Source organism: Lepus europaeus, chromosome 14 (assembly GCF_033115175.1).
Source record: "Lepus europaeus isolate LE1 chromosome 14, mLepTim1.pri, whole genome shotgun sequence".
Classification (NCBI taxonomy): domain Eukaryota; kingdom Metazoa; phylum Chordata; class Mammalia; order Lagomorpha; family Leporidae; genus Lepus; species Lepus europaeus.
This window is the reverse complement of record NC_084840.1, coordinates 97,365,567-97,382,570: the sequence shown is the minus strand read 5'-3', so window position 1 is coordinate 97,382,570 and position 17,004 is coordinate 97,365,567. Positions and strand designations below refer to the sequence as shown.

Sequence of the window (17,004 nt, the reverse complement as noted above, 5' to 3'; positions counted from 1 at the left end):
AATGCAGATTATTTCTAAGCAGACACACTCGAAATCCCCAATCTTGTCAAATGGAGCTACGTTCTCTCCTGGTCACTTCCTAAGAACGGGTACACGGCCCCCGCGTGCCCTACACAAGTACCCAGGTACAGGTGCGGCCGGCGGCTCTTCAGCGAGTTTCTGCAAGTGAACTGACATTCTCCTCTGCATTTCTCACCGGCTTGCGTTCCAGCAGTCACACTTACCAGCTCCGGAGCTCTGCAAACAGACTTGGGTTCTCTGTAGTTGACCACCGACGTGAGGGCCTAGACAGAGACAGGGCAGGTGTCAGCCACAGCACCGGGCCACACCCAGCTGCTCGGGCCGAGCTGGGAACCAGCACCCAACACGCACAGCACTCCGCTAGCGCTAAGCCAGAGGACACGCTTCCCCTGCGTCCCCAGTTTCAGAACAAGTATCTGCCCGCTTCCCGTTACGAGAGATTCTCCATAACTCAGCAGGGAGATGCGGACACAGATAAACATTACTTTTCTAAGCTTACAATTCTGTAGGCAATTTCCTCCACAGGATATCAAAATTCAAGTTTGTAAAATATAGTTACTTCTTTCAAACATTATTCAATACAGTCTGTTATATTTGAAGGAAAATAGAAAATACTATAATTATGTATTTTCAGAAGTTACTAGTTCACTAACAATTCCTCTATTATAGCATAAGAAATTCCACATTTAATGTAAACATTCGATTAATAATTTAAAAGTTAATGGTAGTTCTATTTTGATTGTCATATTAAATTAGTTACTTAAGGTTAACCTCCATGTCTGCATCAGAAATCTCCTAAGCCCAACCCTGGAATTGCTTAAAGAACGACACAGAGTATGTTACAATATACAGTTTATGTGCATTAAATTACCTTGTCCAACGCACTCATAAAGTGCTGGTCACCGTTCAAAACCGTGTTGATGAGCTGAACAAAGTTACCATGCACTTCCAGAACTGACTCCACAAACAGCGTTGGCATCTAAACATTTGAGATACAAAGTACAAAAACCCATTTTAAGAAGTTCAAGAATAAAATCAGGCTTATTAAAGACACTTCTCACTCTCTGAGAAATCTAGAACTTGGCCATTGAAATGAGCTCGTACTCCACACCAGGCAGTGTGGGATCTGCCAGAGGCCCCGCCAGAAGCGCTCTCTCCTAAGGAATATGCTGCCACAGGGAAACAGGACACCACCTGAGCCGGCAGGCCTACCACTGCCACCCGGGCTGTATAATACACGAGCTGCCTGCAACGTCACCCGCGGCCAACAGAGTCCAGAGCCCTGGGCGTGCACCGTGCAGCTGCACAGCTCAGAGGCGAGACACCATGGTGCAAACGTGAGCAGTCCTGCTGGGTGCAGAGGCCTGAGACGTAAGCCAGCGGAACGCACTGGGGTCCAACACAAGCGCCTTCTCCTGTAGTTCCATCTCCCAGCCTGGACACCGAACTCTGCTTCTACACGCAAAAGCATCCAACACCTTGAGCAGTTACACTTGGTCTGTAAGCTAATAAGCTTATAAAAACTACAGAGTAACAATGAACCCAAACAGCATAAACAAACAGCTCTACAGTAACGGAAATGCGTGCATTCCTGTGGCAGGAGGCTATCAGTGGCCACAGACACCCGGACCTCGAATGCAACCAGCACCAGTCAACTCAGTGCTACTGGGCAACGGTGTCAGCCCAGACCACACTGGCACGACACGGTCAGAGACCACACTGGCACACACATGGGTGAGACCACACTGGTGTACACATGGGGAGACCACACTGGTGTACACATGGGAGAAACCACATTGGTACACACATGGGGAGAGGCCACACTGGTACACACATGGGGAGACCACACTGGTGTACACATGGGAGAAACCACACTGGTACACACATGGGGAGAGACCACACTGGTGTACACATGGGAGAGACCACACTGGTACATACATGGGGAGAGACCACACTGGCACACAATGGGGAGACCACACTGGTGTACACATGGGAGAAACCACACTGGTACACACATGGGGAGAGACCACACTGGTACACACGTAGGGAGAGACCACACTGGTACATGCATGGGGAAACCACACTGGTGTACACATGGGGAGACCACACTGGTGTACACATGAGAGAAACCACACTGGCACACACATGGGGAGAGACCACACTGGTACACACGTAGGGAGAGGCCACACTGGTACACACATGGGGAGAGACCACACTGGTTCATACATGGGGAGAGACCACACTGGTGTACACATGGGGAGACCACACTGGTGCACACATGGGAGAGACCACACTGGTACATACATGGGGAGAGACCACACTGGTACACACATGGGGAGAGACCACACTGGTGTACACATGGGGAGACCACACTGTTGTACACACGGGAGAGACCACACTGGTATACACATGGGGAGAGACCACACTGGTGTACACATGGGGAGACCACACTGGTATACACATGGGAGAGACCACACTGGTGTACACATGGGAGAGACCACACTGGTGTACACATGGGAGAGACCACACTGGTGTACACATGGGGAGAGACCACACTGGTATACACATGGGGAGAGACCACACTGGTGCACACATGGGAGAGACCACACTGGTACACACATGGGAGAGACCACTGGTACACACATGGGGAGAGACCACACTGTTGTACACAAGGGAAAGACCACACTGGTGTACACATGGGGAGAGACCACACTGGTGCACACATGGGAGAGACCACACTGGTGCACACATGGGGAGAGACCACACTGGTGCACACATGGGGAGACCACACTGGTACACACACAGGCAGCAGGCCACTCCGTCTTAGACACCACACGGGTACACACACAGCAGCAGGCTGCTCTGCCTCAGAGACCTCACTGGTGCACACGTGGAGAGCAGGCCGCTCCGCCTCAGAGACATCACCGGTGCACACAAGAACAAGGCGTCCTGCCTCGACAGGGAGGGAGCAGTGTCTCAGGTCCTGTGTACTGTGGTCATCGACCACCACCAGAGCTGACAAGGAGGGTGTTCTAACCTTGACAGCACAGGGCAGTCTGCTGTCAGGACTCAGGTTGGAAGGAGCCCTGCGGAAGACGGCGTCAGGACCGAGTACACCGTGGGTACTCCGGGCCGGGCAGCAAGCAGACGTGGGGAAGGCTGTGTAGTCCAAATCTGCCTCCCGGACAATACAGAGAATGCGCAGAGGAAGGAACCTGGCAGCCATGCGCCTGCCCCACGACCAACGCCCTGCCATCTCCACCAGCGGAGCCGGTCCAAAGGCACACGGCGTCCCTGCGGGGAGGGAGCGAGTGCCGAGCGGCTGCTGCAGCACAGCCGAGCACGGCCAGCGCGCTCAGCAGCTTTCCAGTGATCCAGCAATTCCAAACGAGCCCAGCGGAGTCCAGCATGAAGACATCTGCATGAACGCCCCACCTGTGGGCCTGGGAGGACTTCTTTTCCTCTCCCACGATGGCAGAGTCAACAGAAACCGCGCGACAGATGTGACTGGGAGAGTGCTCCGCCCCCTGTCCCCGACTCACGTTTTCCTGAGTGAGGTTGCTGGTTGCTCTAAGGCCCTCGTCATGGATGTGGTTTTGCAGCTCTTGGATCATATGAGGTAAACCCGTGGACACAGCTCGGAGTAAGACGTACATGTTTGCCATGTCTGAGGGGAGACGGAAATTCCCAAACAGATTCACTTTGTCAGGTTATACGTGGTACACACGGTGCCGCACACAGGGCTGAGAGTGTGCAGGCCCACCCCCACCACACACACACACAAAGCCCCTCTCCCAGCTCCAACCCTGGACAGCAGCATGCAGCGCAATGTCTTCCTAAGGGGGCGCAATGCACATACAAGCACATGCACACACCCTGCCCCGAACAGCGGGGCGCATTTCACCTGTTACGCACAGAACACATTTGAACTGAGAGGATTTTCAGATCTGACAACTTCATTACAGGATATATTATGAGCACTTATGAATGGATGGGGGCCGGCGCCGCGGCTCACTAGGCTAATCTCCGCCTGCGGCGCCGGCACACCAGGTTCTAGTCCCGGTCGGGGCACCGGATTCTGTCCAGGTTGCCCCTCTTCCAGGCCAGCTCTCTGCTGTGGACCGGGAAGGCGGTGGAGGATGGCCCAAGTGCTTGGGCCCTGCACCCCATTCGAGACCAGGAAAAGCACCTGGCTCCTGGCTTCAGATCAGCGCGATGTGCCAGCTGCAGCACACCAGCCGTGGCGGCCATTGGAGGATGAACCAACGGCAAAGGAAGACCTTTCTCTCTGTCTCTCTCTCTCTCTGTCCACTCTGCCTGTCCAAAAAAAAAAAAAAAAAAAGAATGGATGGGAATTTGGGTGGGTTCCAATCTCGTGGAATTAGACATAACATTGGGACTAATAATCTCGTAGTAAAAATCTCTGAAAGTGGGTTTGCTTAGTCCAAGCTTAACCTTGTGCTCAGAGAGGCCGGCCGCAGGAAGATCCCACACCAACAACGTGCCCTGTCTCAGTGTGGGGCTTTCTATGAAACTTCACTGAAGCAGGTAACATACAAGGACCAGTATGCAGGGGCGGTACCATGGCACGGCAGGTTAAGTAACAATGCTGCCATCCCCTATCTGAGTGCTAATGAATCCCGGCTGCTCCACTTCCAATCCAGCTCCCTGCTGATGTAGCTGGGAAGGAAGCAGAGGATGAGGGCTCAAGAACTTGGGCCCCTGCCACCCACGTGGGAGACCTGGATGGAGCTCCTGGCTCCTGGCTTTGGCCTGGCCCAGTCCTGGCTGTTGTGGGCTTTTCAGGAGCAAAGCAGCAGATCAAAGATCTCTGACTTTCAAATAAATAATTGTTTTGTTTTTAAGAAAAAAAAAGTACACAAAACTACTGAATGTGCATCTTATGGATTCTGACACAACATGCACATCAGCACCCCCGGGACAAGACACAGGCATCACCCAGGGCCTGAAGTCCCCTCACGCCCCCTGCCCAGTCCCTGCTTCTTTGCCCACTCAAAGGCAACTGTGCAGTGGGGAGCAGCCCACTGGGACCCGCCTGCTCTCAATCGCGCACACGGCGGAATCACCGATCCTCCTGTCTGGCACGCTGCTGTGTACAGCCTGAACGAGTTCCCCCTTCACCGTGTGAGTGCGCTGCACCCACGCTGGGGCTGCAGACGGAGCTGCGGCGGGCACTCCTGCACACACACACTGGGGGCACACGGCCGGCACGACTGCCGAGCACCGGCCAACACACTCCCACTCCAGCGGCCCCTGCGCCTTCCCAAGCGGCCGTGTGCAACTTCACGCTGACCCAGTGCGCAAGTTCTTGTTACTTCCCACACTCAACTGTCAATCTTCCAATTTTTAAATCAAAATCTAAGGACTGATATTTTAGTAGGATTTTCATTTGTGTCTCATGAGGCTGGGTTTGTGGTTATTGGTCTCTACTACGCGGTTGTCTGTTAAGTTTCTTGACCATCTTAGATTTTGGATATAAACCTTTTCCAGTCACCACAAATGTATTCTTCCTTTTTTAAAGATTTATTTACTTCTTTGAAAGGCAGAGTTACAGAGAGGCAGAGGCAGAGACAGAGGAGAGGTCGCCATCCACTGGTTCACTCCCCAGACGACCACAATGGCCAGTGCTACACCAATCCAAAGCCAGGAGCCTCTTCCAGGTTTCCCATGCGGGTGCAGGGGCCCAAGGATTTGGGCCATCCTCTTCTGCTTTCCCAGGCCATAGCAGGGAGCTGGATGGGAAGTGGAGCAGGCAGGACTAGAACTGGCGCCCATATGGGATGTCAGAGCTGCAGGCAGCAGCTTTACCTGCAACGCCACAGCACTGGCTCTGCAAATATATATTTTTTATAGTTTACTTTTTATTTTTTTAAAGATTTTATTTATTTATTTGAGAGGTAGAGTTATAGACAGTGAGAGGGAGAGACAGAGAGAAAGGTCTTCCCTCCGCTGGTTCACTCCCCAAATGGCCTCAACGTCCGGAGCTGTGCCGATCCAAAGCCAGGAGCCAGGAGCCTCCTCCCGGTCTCCCACTTGGGTGCAGGGATCCAAGCACCTGGGCCATCCTCCACTGCCTTCCCAGGCCACAGCAGAGAGCTGGACTGGAAGAGGAGCAGCCGGGACTAGAACCGGCGCCCCATGGGACGCTGGTACCACAGGCGGCGGATTAACCTACTGCGCCACGGCGCCGGCCCTGTAGATATATTATTCTACGGTTGCCTTTTGATACTCCAGGGATGTTCAGGTTCTTTCTTTATTTTAACTTTAGTTGAAAGGCAGAGACAGAGACAGAGAGACAGAGAGAGAGAGATCTTTCATCTGATGATTCACTCCCCAAACGCCCACAACAGCCAGGGCTAGGCCAGGCCAAAGCCTGGAGCCAGGAGCTCCATCCAGGTCTCTCATGTGGGCGGCAGGAACTCAACCACTTGTGCCACCCCTGCTGCCGCCCAGGGTGTGCATCGGCAGGGAGCTAAGACAGAGGCCAGAGGCAGAGCGGCAGGGACTCTGACCACGGCTCCAGCACCGGCTGCGGTCACCCTAAGCAGCAGCTTAACCATGGCGCCAGTGACTCCCCTTTGTGGTCTTCGTAACAGTCCAAAGTTCTTCATCTTAATGTAGTCCACTGGGTCAGTCTTTCCTTCATGTTAGTATCTTTTGTGTGCTATGTAAAATACCTGTTCCCACGTCAAGGTTATGAAGATATTTTGCTACATTACCTCCTGGATGTGCTACTTCGCATTTACATCAAAAGTCCACAATGAAGTTTCTCTTTTCCCAGCTGACTCGGCACCCGGCATGAACAAGGCTCCTCCCACCCCCAGTGCACCGCCCCAGCTCTGAATCCAGTGTGTTGTTTCCAGACACACTTTTGTTTCCCTAGTCTATGCCCTGCTCCAATACCTCACTGTTAGCTTTTAAAAATTTCTTATTTGAGAGGTAGACAGACAGACAGAGCTCCCATCCACTGGATCACACCCCCCAGATGCCCACAATGGTCCCCAGGTAGGACTCAGGCCGGCAGCCAGGGACCTCATCCAGGTCTCCCACACAGATGGCAGGAACCGAAACACTTGGGCCGTCTGTCCCCACTGCAGGAAGCTGGAGCCAGGGACCAGAGCCAGGTACAGAAGCTGCACTCCAATACAGGATGCAGGTGTCTTAGCCCCTGGGCCAAATGCGCACCCCCCACTGTCTTAACTACTGCGGTTTTCCCATCATGCTCTTCAAGACCATCCTGGCTTATCAATGCTGCTAAAAATCACGGGGGTTTAGCACCTGGCTCCTGGCTTCGGATCGGCACAGCTCCGGACATTGCGGCCATTTGGGACTGAACCAACAGACAGAGACCTTTCTCTCTGTTTCTCCCTCCACTGTCTCACTCTCAAATAAATAAATAAAATCTTAAAAGGAAAAATCACAGGGTTTTGATTGGATTGCCCTGCATCTATAAGTCGATGTGGCTTTTTAACAATAGTCACTTTTCTATAAAGGTCAAGCACGTCTTGTTAGGTTTATCTGTGCTGCTTGGTAATTCTTCAAACCATTTTTTCTTTATCTGAGAGACTGCATTTTCCCACTGTTCACTCTAAGTTTCTCAGTGTATTTTAATGTTCTATTTCCTGTATTTTGAGTCAGACTGAATACTGTTTTATATTGTCTATTTCTATTTCCTTTTCACAGACTTTGCCTTTACTCCTACTGTTTGTAAGTAATTCTGAACATATTAAGGAAATTAGTCTTTGTGACATTTAAAATTATAGACACTTTCCTCGTTTTTTTTTTTTTTTCTGACTTTAGGATTCATATTGAAAACAAAATATTTCAGAATAATCTTTCAAAATACACTATTAATAATTTATTTAAAAAGTAAATCAAACATTTTAAAATCTATTATTAACAAATGCTTTGAATCTATGGTGGCTAGAAGATGATATAAAACTGAGTTAAAATATTTATTTACTTTCATTTTTTTTGAAAAGCAGAGAGACAAAGACAGATCTTCTATCCACTGGTTCACTCCCAAATGCCCACAACAGCCAGGGCTGTCCCAGTCCAACGCCAGAGGCCAGGAGCTCCATCCGGTCTCCCACGGGGTGCAGGGGCCCCAGCACTGGAGCCACCACTGCCGCCTCCCAGGCTCCCATCAGCAGGGAGCTGGACAGGAGCAGAGTTGTGGGGACTGCACTGGCACTCGGATGTGGGGTGTGGGTGTCCCACGAGGCCACCTCCCTGCTGTCCACAGCCCACCCCGGGAGGCGGGCTTACGCTCCACTTTGTGTCGCGGTCTCTCTGACGGGACTCACCGTTCTTCTTCTCTTGCCGAATGATGTTGTGACATTCCGCATGCAGGAACTGCAAGTGGTCTGCTACCATCCGCTGCTGACATTCATGGATCACTTTGATATAGGAGCTTGGGTGTAAGTATTTTCGACACCGAATTTCTTCATCTTTTAATCTACCTAGAACCTGCGGAAATATTGTTATGGTCATGGACTACTAAGTTTTACTATGAACAGAAATTTGTAATGGCACCAAGGCCATCAGGCAGCCAACTTCCAATGGGCCACTGAGACGCAGCACGGGTTACGACCAGGCTTACGTAACCAGCCCAGACCTACGTTCTAGACGCCATTTCACATTCTCCTTCAAGCTGCTGGCTTTCACCTACGTTCCACCACAGTCATGAACAAGGACCGGCCTTCGGAAGCCTGCATTGCAGCAGGAAGAACCGGAACAAGCAGTCCCCACTGTGTGACGACTCACCAAACTGAGAGGGACAGCTCACACTGCAGCACGGGCGCCAACCCAACGACCTGACCCGGCGCTCCCTCCTTGTGAAGTGGGAACACACAGTGTGCGCACGACGGAAATGCTCACTGCAGACTGATCAGAGTGTGGTATCCCAGAAAAATGCACAAGTATTACAAGTCAATAAAAAATTAAACCCGTGTGCATGATAGTTAACCATCACAGCAAAGCTCTCCATAAAATTAGCAAAGTCAAAACATATTTAGTGTTAATCAAACCTGTCAATCAAGACCTTTATTAAATCTTAGCCTACATAAAAGCTCTGAGCTACAAACAATGGACTGGTTAACATTATTAAGAACTCATTTCTACTTCAAAACAAAACTACAACAAGGCTCAATGAAACATGCGCGTATAGCTTGGAAAGCACTGCACATCGTGAAGCTATGTAGCTAGAGTTTCTTTTAATTTGAGAAACAGAAAAAGATGGAAACAGAGAGAGAAGTCCTAGTCTATCCGCTGGCTTACTCCTCAAATGCATCACAAGTCAGGGTTGGGCCAGGAACTCCATCCAGGTCTCCATGTGGGTGGCAGGGACCCCAGGTCTTGAGCCGTCACCTGCGGCCTCCCAGGGCACACACTGGCCGGAAGCTGGGAGCACAGCCAAGAACAGACCCCAGGCACTCCGACAGGGGACACGGCATCCAGCATCCCTGTAACCCGTGCTCCATGGCCTGCCCCTGGAGTCCCTGAGCCTGCCTGGCCAGGGAGCAGCGTGTGTGTGACCGTCTGGAGGACACCCCGAGCCTGCCCTGGCACGAGAAGCTGATGTCGGGAGGGGACACACTCCTGCACTCCTTGTCGGTGATCTGGCCCAGACCCACCTTCCTTCCTGCCGTGGCCCCTGCGAAGCCAGGAGCTTGGGCCAAAGTCACAGAAGCAAGGGGTCTCAGCTAAAAAGGTGCTCACCACACCGCTCATCAACCAGGAGTCTTTTCAGCCAAGGAGCTTTTGGCCAAAATAAAATAGAAACAACCCTGAAAGAGCTGTATGTATCAGTCATTGACAGTACAGTGCAAGTGACTTTACTGTGCTTGTTAAACTACCTGCACGCGGCGTCGGGGCGGGGCTGAGGGGGGAGGGAGGACGACTGGGGGAGGATCGGAAGCCTGCTAACTCGGGGGAAGTTACGCATCTCCAGAGCCGGGCTCAGGCAGCCCTAGACCCACTGGAGGCCAGGGAAAGGCCAAAACCAGAGGAGACCCAGAAAGAAGCCGGAAGGCTGCGCTCCCGGGTCAGCCTACCCACTTCCAAGTGCAGGGGTCAGGCTCTAGGACGTCGGCACGTGAAACTAGTATCTCCTAAAACCAACTACAATCAATGCTATTTAATGACTCAAGACACAATCCACATCCTACCCACGAAGTGTCCAGTTCTACAGCTGCTAAGCTGTGGTACCATACAGGTCGCAGAATCTGCCCGTAACTTTCTAATTCACCACCTTCACAACGCGGTAACCACGCCACAGTCTTTCAAACCACTGTCATCACCCAGATACAAACTGCAACCAGCGACAGTCAGCCGACACGACCTCCTCCTGTGACACTGCGTGTCCTCTCCATCATCCTGCCCACTCCCCAGGCTTCCTGCCAGCAGAGCCACACAGCAACTGACGTTCTGTGTGCAGCTCCTCACCTGGTGCATCCACACTGCAGCAGGCGGTACACCCCTTCCCCAGGCTGTGATGCTCCACTGTGTGAGACAGCACATCTGGACCTGACGGGCACCGGGGCTGTTTCCACCACGCGCCAAGGGCCTCTTTTGAAGGCCAGTCATGACAAGGTGTGTGCGGCTCTCGGATACCCTGAGAGAACTTTTAGGCCTGCATCAAGGGGCCTTAACCACAGACTGAGGTGCAGTAAGGGCATCTTAAGGCGGTAACAGCTACGAACCACCGACCTAACGGACAGGAAGTCCTAGAAGATTCATGCTAGGTCCAGAGCTGATCAGTGACAAAAGCAGGAAGACACTGGCAGTTCTAGACAGGTATGGGTGAGCTCGGACGCTGCTAACCCGGGCGCCATGGGCTGCGCACACAGCAGGTACGGTGAGCTCGGACGCTGCTGACCCGGGCGCCATGGGCTGCGCACACAGCAGGTACGGTGAGCTCGGACGCTGCTGACCCGGGCGCCATGGGCTGCGCACACAGCAGGTACGGTGAGCTCGGACGCTGCTGACCCGGGCGCCATGGGCTGCGCACACAGCAGGTACGGTGAGCTCGGACGCTGCTGACCCGGGCGCCATGGGCTGCGCACACAGCAGGTACGGCGAGCTCGGACGCTGCTGACCCGGGCGCCATGGGCTGCGCACACAGCAGGTACGGCGAGCTCGGACGCTGCTGACCCGGGCGCCATGGGCTGCGCACACAGCAGGTACGGCGAGCTCGGACGCTGCTGACCCGGGCGCCATGGGCTGCGCACACAGCAGGTACGGCGAGCTCGGACGCTGCTGACCCGGGCGCCATGGGCTGCGCACACAGCAGGTACGGCGAGCTCGGACGCTGCTGACCCGGGCGCCATGGGCTGCGCACACAGCAGGTACGGCGAGCTCGGACGCTGCTGACCCGGGCGCCATGGGCTGCGCACACAGCAGGTACGGCGAGCTCGGACGCTGCTGACCCGGGCGCCATGGGCTGCGCACACAGCAGGTACGGCGAGCTCGGACGCTGCTGACCCGGGCGCCATGGGCTGCGCACACAGCAGGTACGGTGAGCTCGGACGCTGCTGACCCGGGCGCCATGGGCTGTGCACACAGCAGGTATGGGTGAGCTCGGACGCTGCTGACCCGGGCGCCATGGGCTGTGCACACAGCAGGTACGGTGAGCTCGGACGCTGCTGACCCGGGCGCCATGGGCTGTGCACACAGCAGGTATGGGCAGCTCGGACGCTGCTGACCCGGGCGCCATGGGCTGTGCACACAGCAGGTATGGGCAGCTCGGACGCTGCTGACCCGGGCGCCATGGGCTGCGCACACAGCAGGTACGTGAGCTCGGACGCTGCTGACCCGGGCGCCATGGGCTGTGCACACAGCAGGTACGGCAAGCTCGGACGCTGCTGACCCGGGCGCCATGGGCTGTGCACACAGCAGGTATGGTGAGCTCGGACGCTGCTGACCTGTCTCATAGAGGTCAGACCATAGCTGGTCTACTTGCAACAGCTCATCTTTCTTGGCTACACACAGATGCACTGACTCCGAGACTGTGCACAGCTGTGTTGACTCCAAGACCAGCAGACCAAGCAGTCAGGATGACTAGGAAGCTGAGCTGTGAGGACAACAGGAACAGCGTCTCCCACAGGCGCTCTGTGTCAACTGGGACTCCTATTGGGGGTCAGACAGGCAGAGAGCTTTCGCCAGCAAGAACACGCTGAGAACGGGAGAGCCCACACCAGCTACACACACAGCGGACGAGCGTTCTTCACCCACAGGTTCTGTGTCTTACCTTTTCCATATACTGCGAGCAGTTTGATTCTTGTAATAAATTTGAAGCTTCTTGCTTGTAATACTCTCCTGTTTCAGTCAGAAAGGGAGACTCAAAGATTTCCTGATAAAACTAAAGAAACCAAACAAAGCTGTATTAGAAAAAAATGGAACAATTTCAGAAATGAAAAGTTCTGGATTACTTGGGTTTTTAAAGGAGGCTTTTTACCTTTAAGGGGAATTTTTTCTTATACTGTTCAACATGAACAAAGGAGTTAATAACCCCGTGGATTACTTTCTGGTTTGGGTCTTCTCCACCACGATCACTGAAACAAGGCACAACACAAACAGCCGTGAGAACACAGTCCCGGGGCACCTGCACCCACAGCTCGAGCTCCACGCGTGCCGGTTAAAGTGCACACTAAACGTCACCTCCGTACACGGAAGCTTCGACTGTAAGAAACAGCCGTGAGAACACAGTCCCCAGGGCACTGTGCACCAGTCACCTCATCACGCACATGGAACTTGAAAACTACTTCCCATACCACAGCTCGAGCACCATGCGTGACGGTTAAAGTGCACACTAAACGTCATCTCAGTACACGGAAGCTTCGGCTGTAAAATTAAAGATATTGTGTCAATACGAAGAGGAAACCCCTTTCATTTTGACCAAGCAGGTGTGAGCCCTTCAACTGAAGACGTCAGTGTCGGGGGCTAGGATACGTGCACTACGCTTGCCACAAACTCTCACGAGACGGCCAGGTCTGAGAATGTCCATCCTGGAGCCACCCCAGGCCCGCCTGCGGGCCCTGGATGCCCGGGTTCCTCAGAGATCCTCCTGACTGACGGCCAGGGCTCCTCTAACCGAGAGCTTGCTTCCCGTTCACGAACAAAAGGCAACCCTCCGCTCAGAAATCCAGTGGCTGTGTTGGGTTATTTCTAACTTCCTGTACAGTTCCAGAGAGACCCAAGACCTTCTCAAGTACTGACGTGACACGGGACAAATTCCCGTTTAGTCGAAGGCCCTACTACAGGGCAAGTGGTTAATCACATTCGGAAGTGTAGACTGGAGAAACACAGTGTGCCAAGAGCCACAGTCTGCGCCCTGCACTGGGGTTTCCAACCCCAGCACTAGAGCTGTGCGGTACGGGGTTCCTTCCTGCTGGCAAAGTGTTTCTCTTTTGTTAGCAATTATTTTCTTCTTCTTTTTTTTTTTTTTTTTTTTTTTTTGACAGGCAGAGTGGATAGTGAGAGAGACAGACAGACAGAGAGAAAGGTCTTCCTTTTTGCCATTGGTTCACCCTCCAATGGCCGCCGCGGCCGGCGCACCGTGCTGATCCGAAGCCAGGAGCCAGGTACTTCTCCTGGTCTCCCATGGGGTGCAGGGCCCAAGGACCTGGGCCATCCTCCACTGCACTCCCTGGCCACAGCAGAGAGCTGGCCTGGAAGAGGGGCAACCGGGACAGAATCCGGCACCCCAACCGGGACTAGAACCCAGGGTGCCGGCGCCGCAAGGCGGAGGATTAGCCTGTTGAGCAACGGCGCCAGCCTGTTAGCAATTATTTTCTAAACAAAGAGAGCAACAGAACATATTGTCAGCATTCCCTAGTGAGTTTCCTTTTCTTTACCGAGGATCTGAGGCCTTTTTGATGTTTCAACAGCAGCACGGAGGCAGCGCCCAGCCCTCCCGCCTCACCGGCTCTGACCCCTCCCTTAACTGTCAGGATGTCTGGGAAAGGTTTGTGCACGTGGACTAGGGTGGCTACCGCGGTCCCGTGGGTCAGGGGGTGTCAGACACAGCCCCAGCTCCACCTCGCCACTCACGCCCAGCCGTGCTCTGCAGCCCGCACTCACCCTGGGGAAGCCCCACCGGACCCCAGGGCCCACTCGGAGCCCACCGCTTCTCTCCGGAGTGAGCCTGCTGAGCAGCGCCACGTCGGGGGTCTGGGATGCGTCTCCTGAGCAGCTCCCGCTGCTGGCGCAAGCACCAGGGCAGTCCTGGCCTGCTCCTTCCGGCACTCTGGCCCTTTGCTCCTGATCCCAACGGGCCCAGAGGAGCGACATCAGAGAACGCAGTGGTGTTCCTACTGCCTGATGAGCCAACTGTCCTCCCTGGAGGAACTGTATGTGACCCCAGGACCCCTTAGGCATAATTACACAATCTTTGAGATCATCACACTTTCACAGCTGCACTAAAAGTACCCTAGGAAGCCATGACCATTCTGACATGACAGGTGACAGCGCAGAGCTGTGCAGTGCGGCTGTTAGTAACATCTAAGAATAGTACTCCCGGGGCTGACACTGCGGCACAGCCAGTAAAAGCCAGTCTGCGGTTTCAGCATCCCATAGGGGCGGTTCAAGACCCGGCTACTGCACTTCCGATCCAGCTCTCTGCTGTGGCCTGGGAAAGCAGTAGACGATGGCCCAAGTCCTTGGGCCCCTGCACCTGCATGGGAGACCCAGAGGAAGGTCCTGGCTCCTGTTGCGACCATTTGGGGAGTGGACCAGTGGATGGAAGATCGCTCTTTCTCCCTCTCTACTTCTCTGTAACTGCCTTCAAATAAATCAATCAATCAAAAAAAAAAAAAAAAAAACAAAAACAGTATTCCCAAGAGACAAGCTTTGAAAAAATAATTTTTAGAAATAGTTTATTATCGGCCGGCGTCGCGGCTCACTAGGCTAATCCTCTGCCTTGCGGCGCCGGCACACCGGGTTCTAGTCCCGGTCGGGGCACCGGATTCTGTCCCAGTTGCTCCTCTTCCAGGCCAGTTCTCTGCTGTGGCCAGGGAGTGCAGTGGAGGATGGCCCAAGTCCTTGGGTCCTGCACCCCATGGGAGACCAGGAGAAGCACCTGGCTCTTGCCATCGGATCAGCGCGGTGCGCCGGCCGCAGCGCACAAGCCGCGTTGGCCATCAGAGGGTGAACCAACGGCAAAGGAAGACCTTTCTCTCTGTCTCTCTCTCTCACTGTCCACTCTGCCTGTCAAAAAATAAAAAAATTAAAAAAAAAAATGAAATAGTTCATTATCTGATCTTATTAACAGGACTATGTTAAAAAAAAGTCCACACCAAACATCCTGAAACTACCAATGACACCACTGCGCTGGTTCTGGAGCCGGGAGCTACAGAAGCGGCCTGCAGGTCTGTACAGGGGCTGAGACCAGGATCCAAGCAGACCACCCGGCTCTGGGTTCTGCATGCGCTAATCTGTGGCTGGGGGCAGTCAACACAGCCCCTCAGCACTCCCAAGATCCTCTGCAAGGCGCGGACAGCAGGAACCCGCACCACCCCTTCTCTAAGTGTGGGCGGCGACAGCACCACCTCCTTTGCGCAGTGGTGAAGAGAACGCTCGGTCTGTGTAGCACAGTCCCTGACGTGGGAGAGACAACAAATAAATGTTACCTAGCATTTTAAACGCTGACCAGAGCGAGTCAGAAATGTCTGCAAATACTAGAGAGAGGCAAAACATGCTAAGAGATCAAAAAAAGTAGACTGCAATTTTTATTTCTTTGAAAGGCAAGAGATGGAGATCCACCTTCCATCTGCGGAACAGCCAGGGCTGGCCAGGCCAAAGCCGGGAATTGTATCCAAGTCTCCTACGTGGTGGCAGGGACACGTGTAGTTGGGCCGTCGCCTGGTGTGCCCCAGCTGGATTGGAAGCAGTGCCAGAAGCCAACCCAGGCACCCTAACGCAGGATGCTGGCGTCCTAAGTGACGCTGAGCAGCTGCACTGGGGCCGGCGTTGTGGCACAGTGGGTTAAGCCACTGCCTGCAACACCAGTATCCCATGTGAGCGCCGGTTCAAGTCCTGGTTGCTCCACTTCCAATCCAGCTCCCTGCTAATGTGCTTGGGAAAGCAGCAGATGATGGCCAAGTCCTTGGGTCCCTGCCACTCATACGGAAGACCTGAATGAAGCTCCAGGCTCCTGGGTTCAGCCTGAACCAGACCTGGCTGTTGCAGCCATTTGGGCAGTGAACCAGTGGATGGAAGATCTGTCTCTCACCCCTCACCCAACCCCTGTCAACTCTGTCTTTCAAATAAACAAATTAAAACAAAAACAAACCCAATGCATCAAATGCCCGCCCCAGACTACAGTTTTTAAGTCAAGGCTTCTGAAGCCAACCAACCAAGCACTGAGCTCAAACTGACAGACCAGGTTAGTGAGGGTCATTCCTAGAAAGGCGTGGGGAGACAGCAAAGCAGACTGGACTTCATGAGCCTCACTCCGGTGCCCCCACAACCCTGGCTGGTGCAGACAAACTTCAAAGCTGCAATGGAAGAAGATGGAAACGCCAAAGACAACCGCCCTGCCTGCCTTCAAGAGGAAGAACTGAACAGGAGACGGGACCTGCGTGCGGCCCACGTGCAGCGCACGTCTAACAAGCGCTGGCCTCACCGTCAGCCTTTCTCTGCGGTGTTTACCTCTGTGAGATGCAGAGTTGAAATGGAGGTTAGATGGTTTAAACAGTTTAAATGCTGGCCCTTTCTCACCAGTCTCTGGTGTGGGGGGAGGGGAACACCCTGCCGGCTGTGCGGGGCACGGAATCCACGGGAACCCAAGCTGCGCCGAGGCATGCTGGTCACAGGGCCATTTACTGCTGCTCAGATTACTTTAAGGATTAGAACGCACAAGCGTGATGTGCAATTTTTGCAACCTGAAGAATAGCAGTTAGGCTGGAGAACTCTGCAGAGTCCTGACACTCACGTGAAATTATCCTCCTGGTGTAACAGGCA

The 17,004-nt window shown here is 53.6% G+C and overlaps 1 protein-coding gene across 5 annotated transcripts in view; it reads right to left on the bottom strand.

Annotated features, from left to right (window-relative positions):
• The window catches only part of CUL2 (cullin 2), a 91,072-nt gene that overhangs the window by 14,908 nt on the left and 59,160 nt on the right, over positions 1-17,004 (bottom strand). For all 5 annotated transcript variants that reach the window (XM_062211200.1, XM_062211201.1, XM_062211202.1 and 2 more), the window contains 6 exons: positions 12,500-12,596; positions 12,293-12,403; positions 8,349-8,511; positions 3,564-3,688; positions 893-1,000; positions 225-284 (listed from right to left, as the gene is read on the bottom strand). In XM_062211200.1, coding sequence (XP_062067184.1) covers positions 225-284; positions 893-1,000; positions 3,564-3,688; positions 8,349-8,511; positions 12,293-12,403; positions 12,500-12,596 — 664 coding nt within the window. The remainder of the gene's footprint in view (positions 1-224; positions 285-892; positions 1,001-3,563; positions 3,689-8,348; positions 8,512-12,292; positions 12,404-12,499; positions 12,597-17,004) is intronic.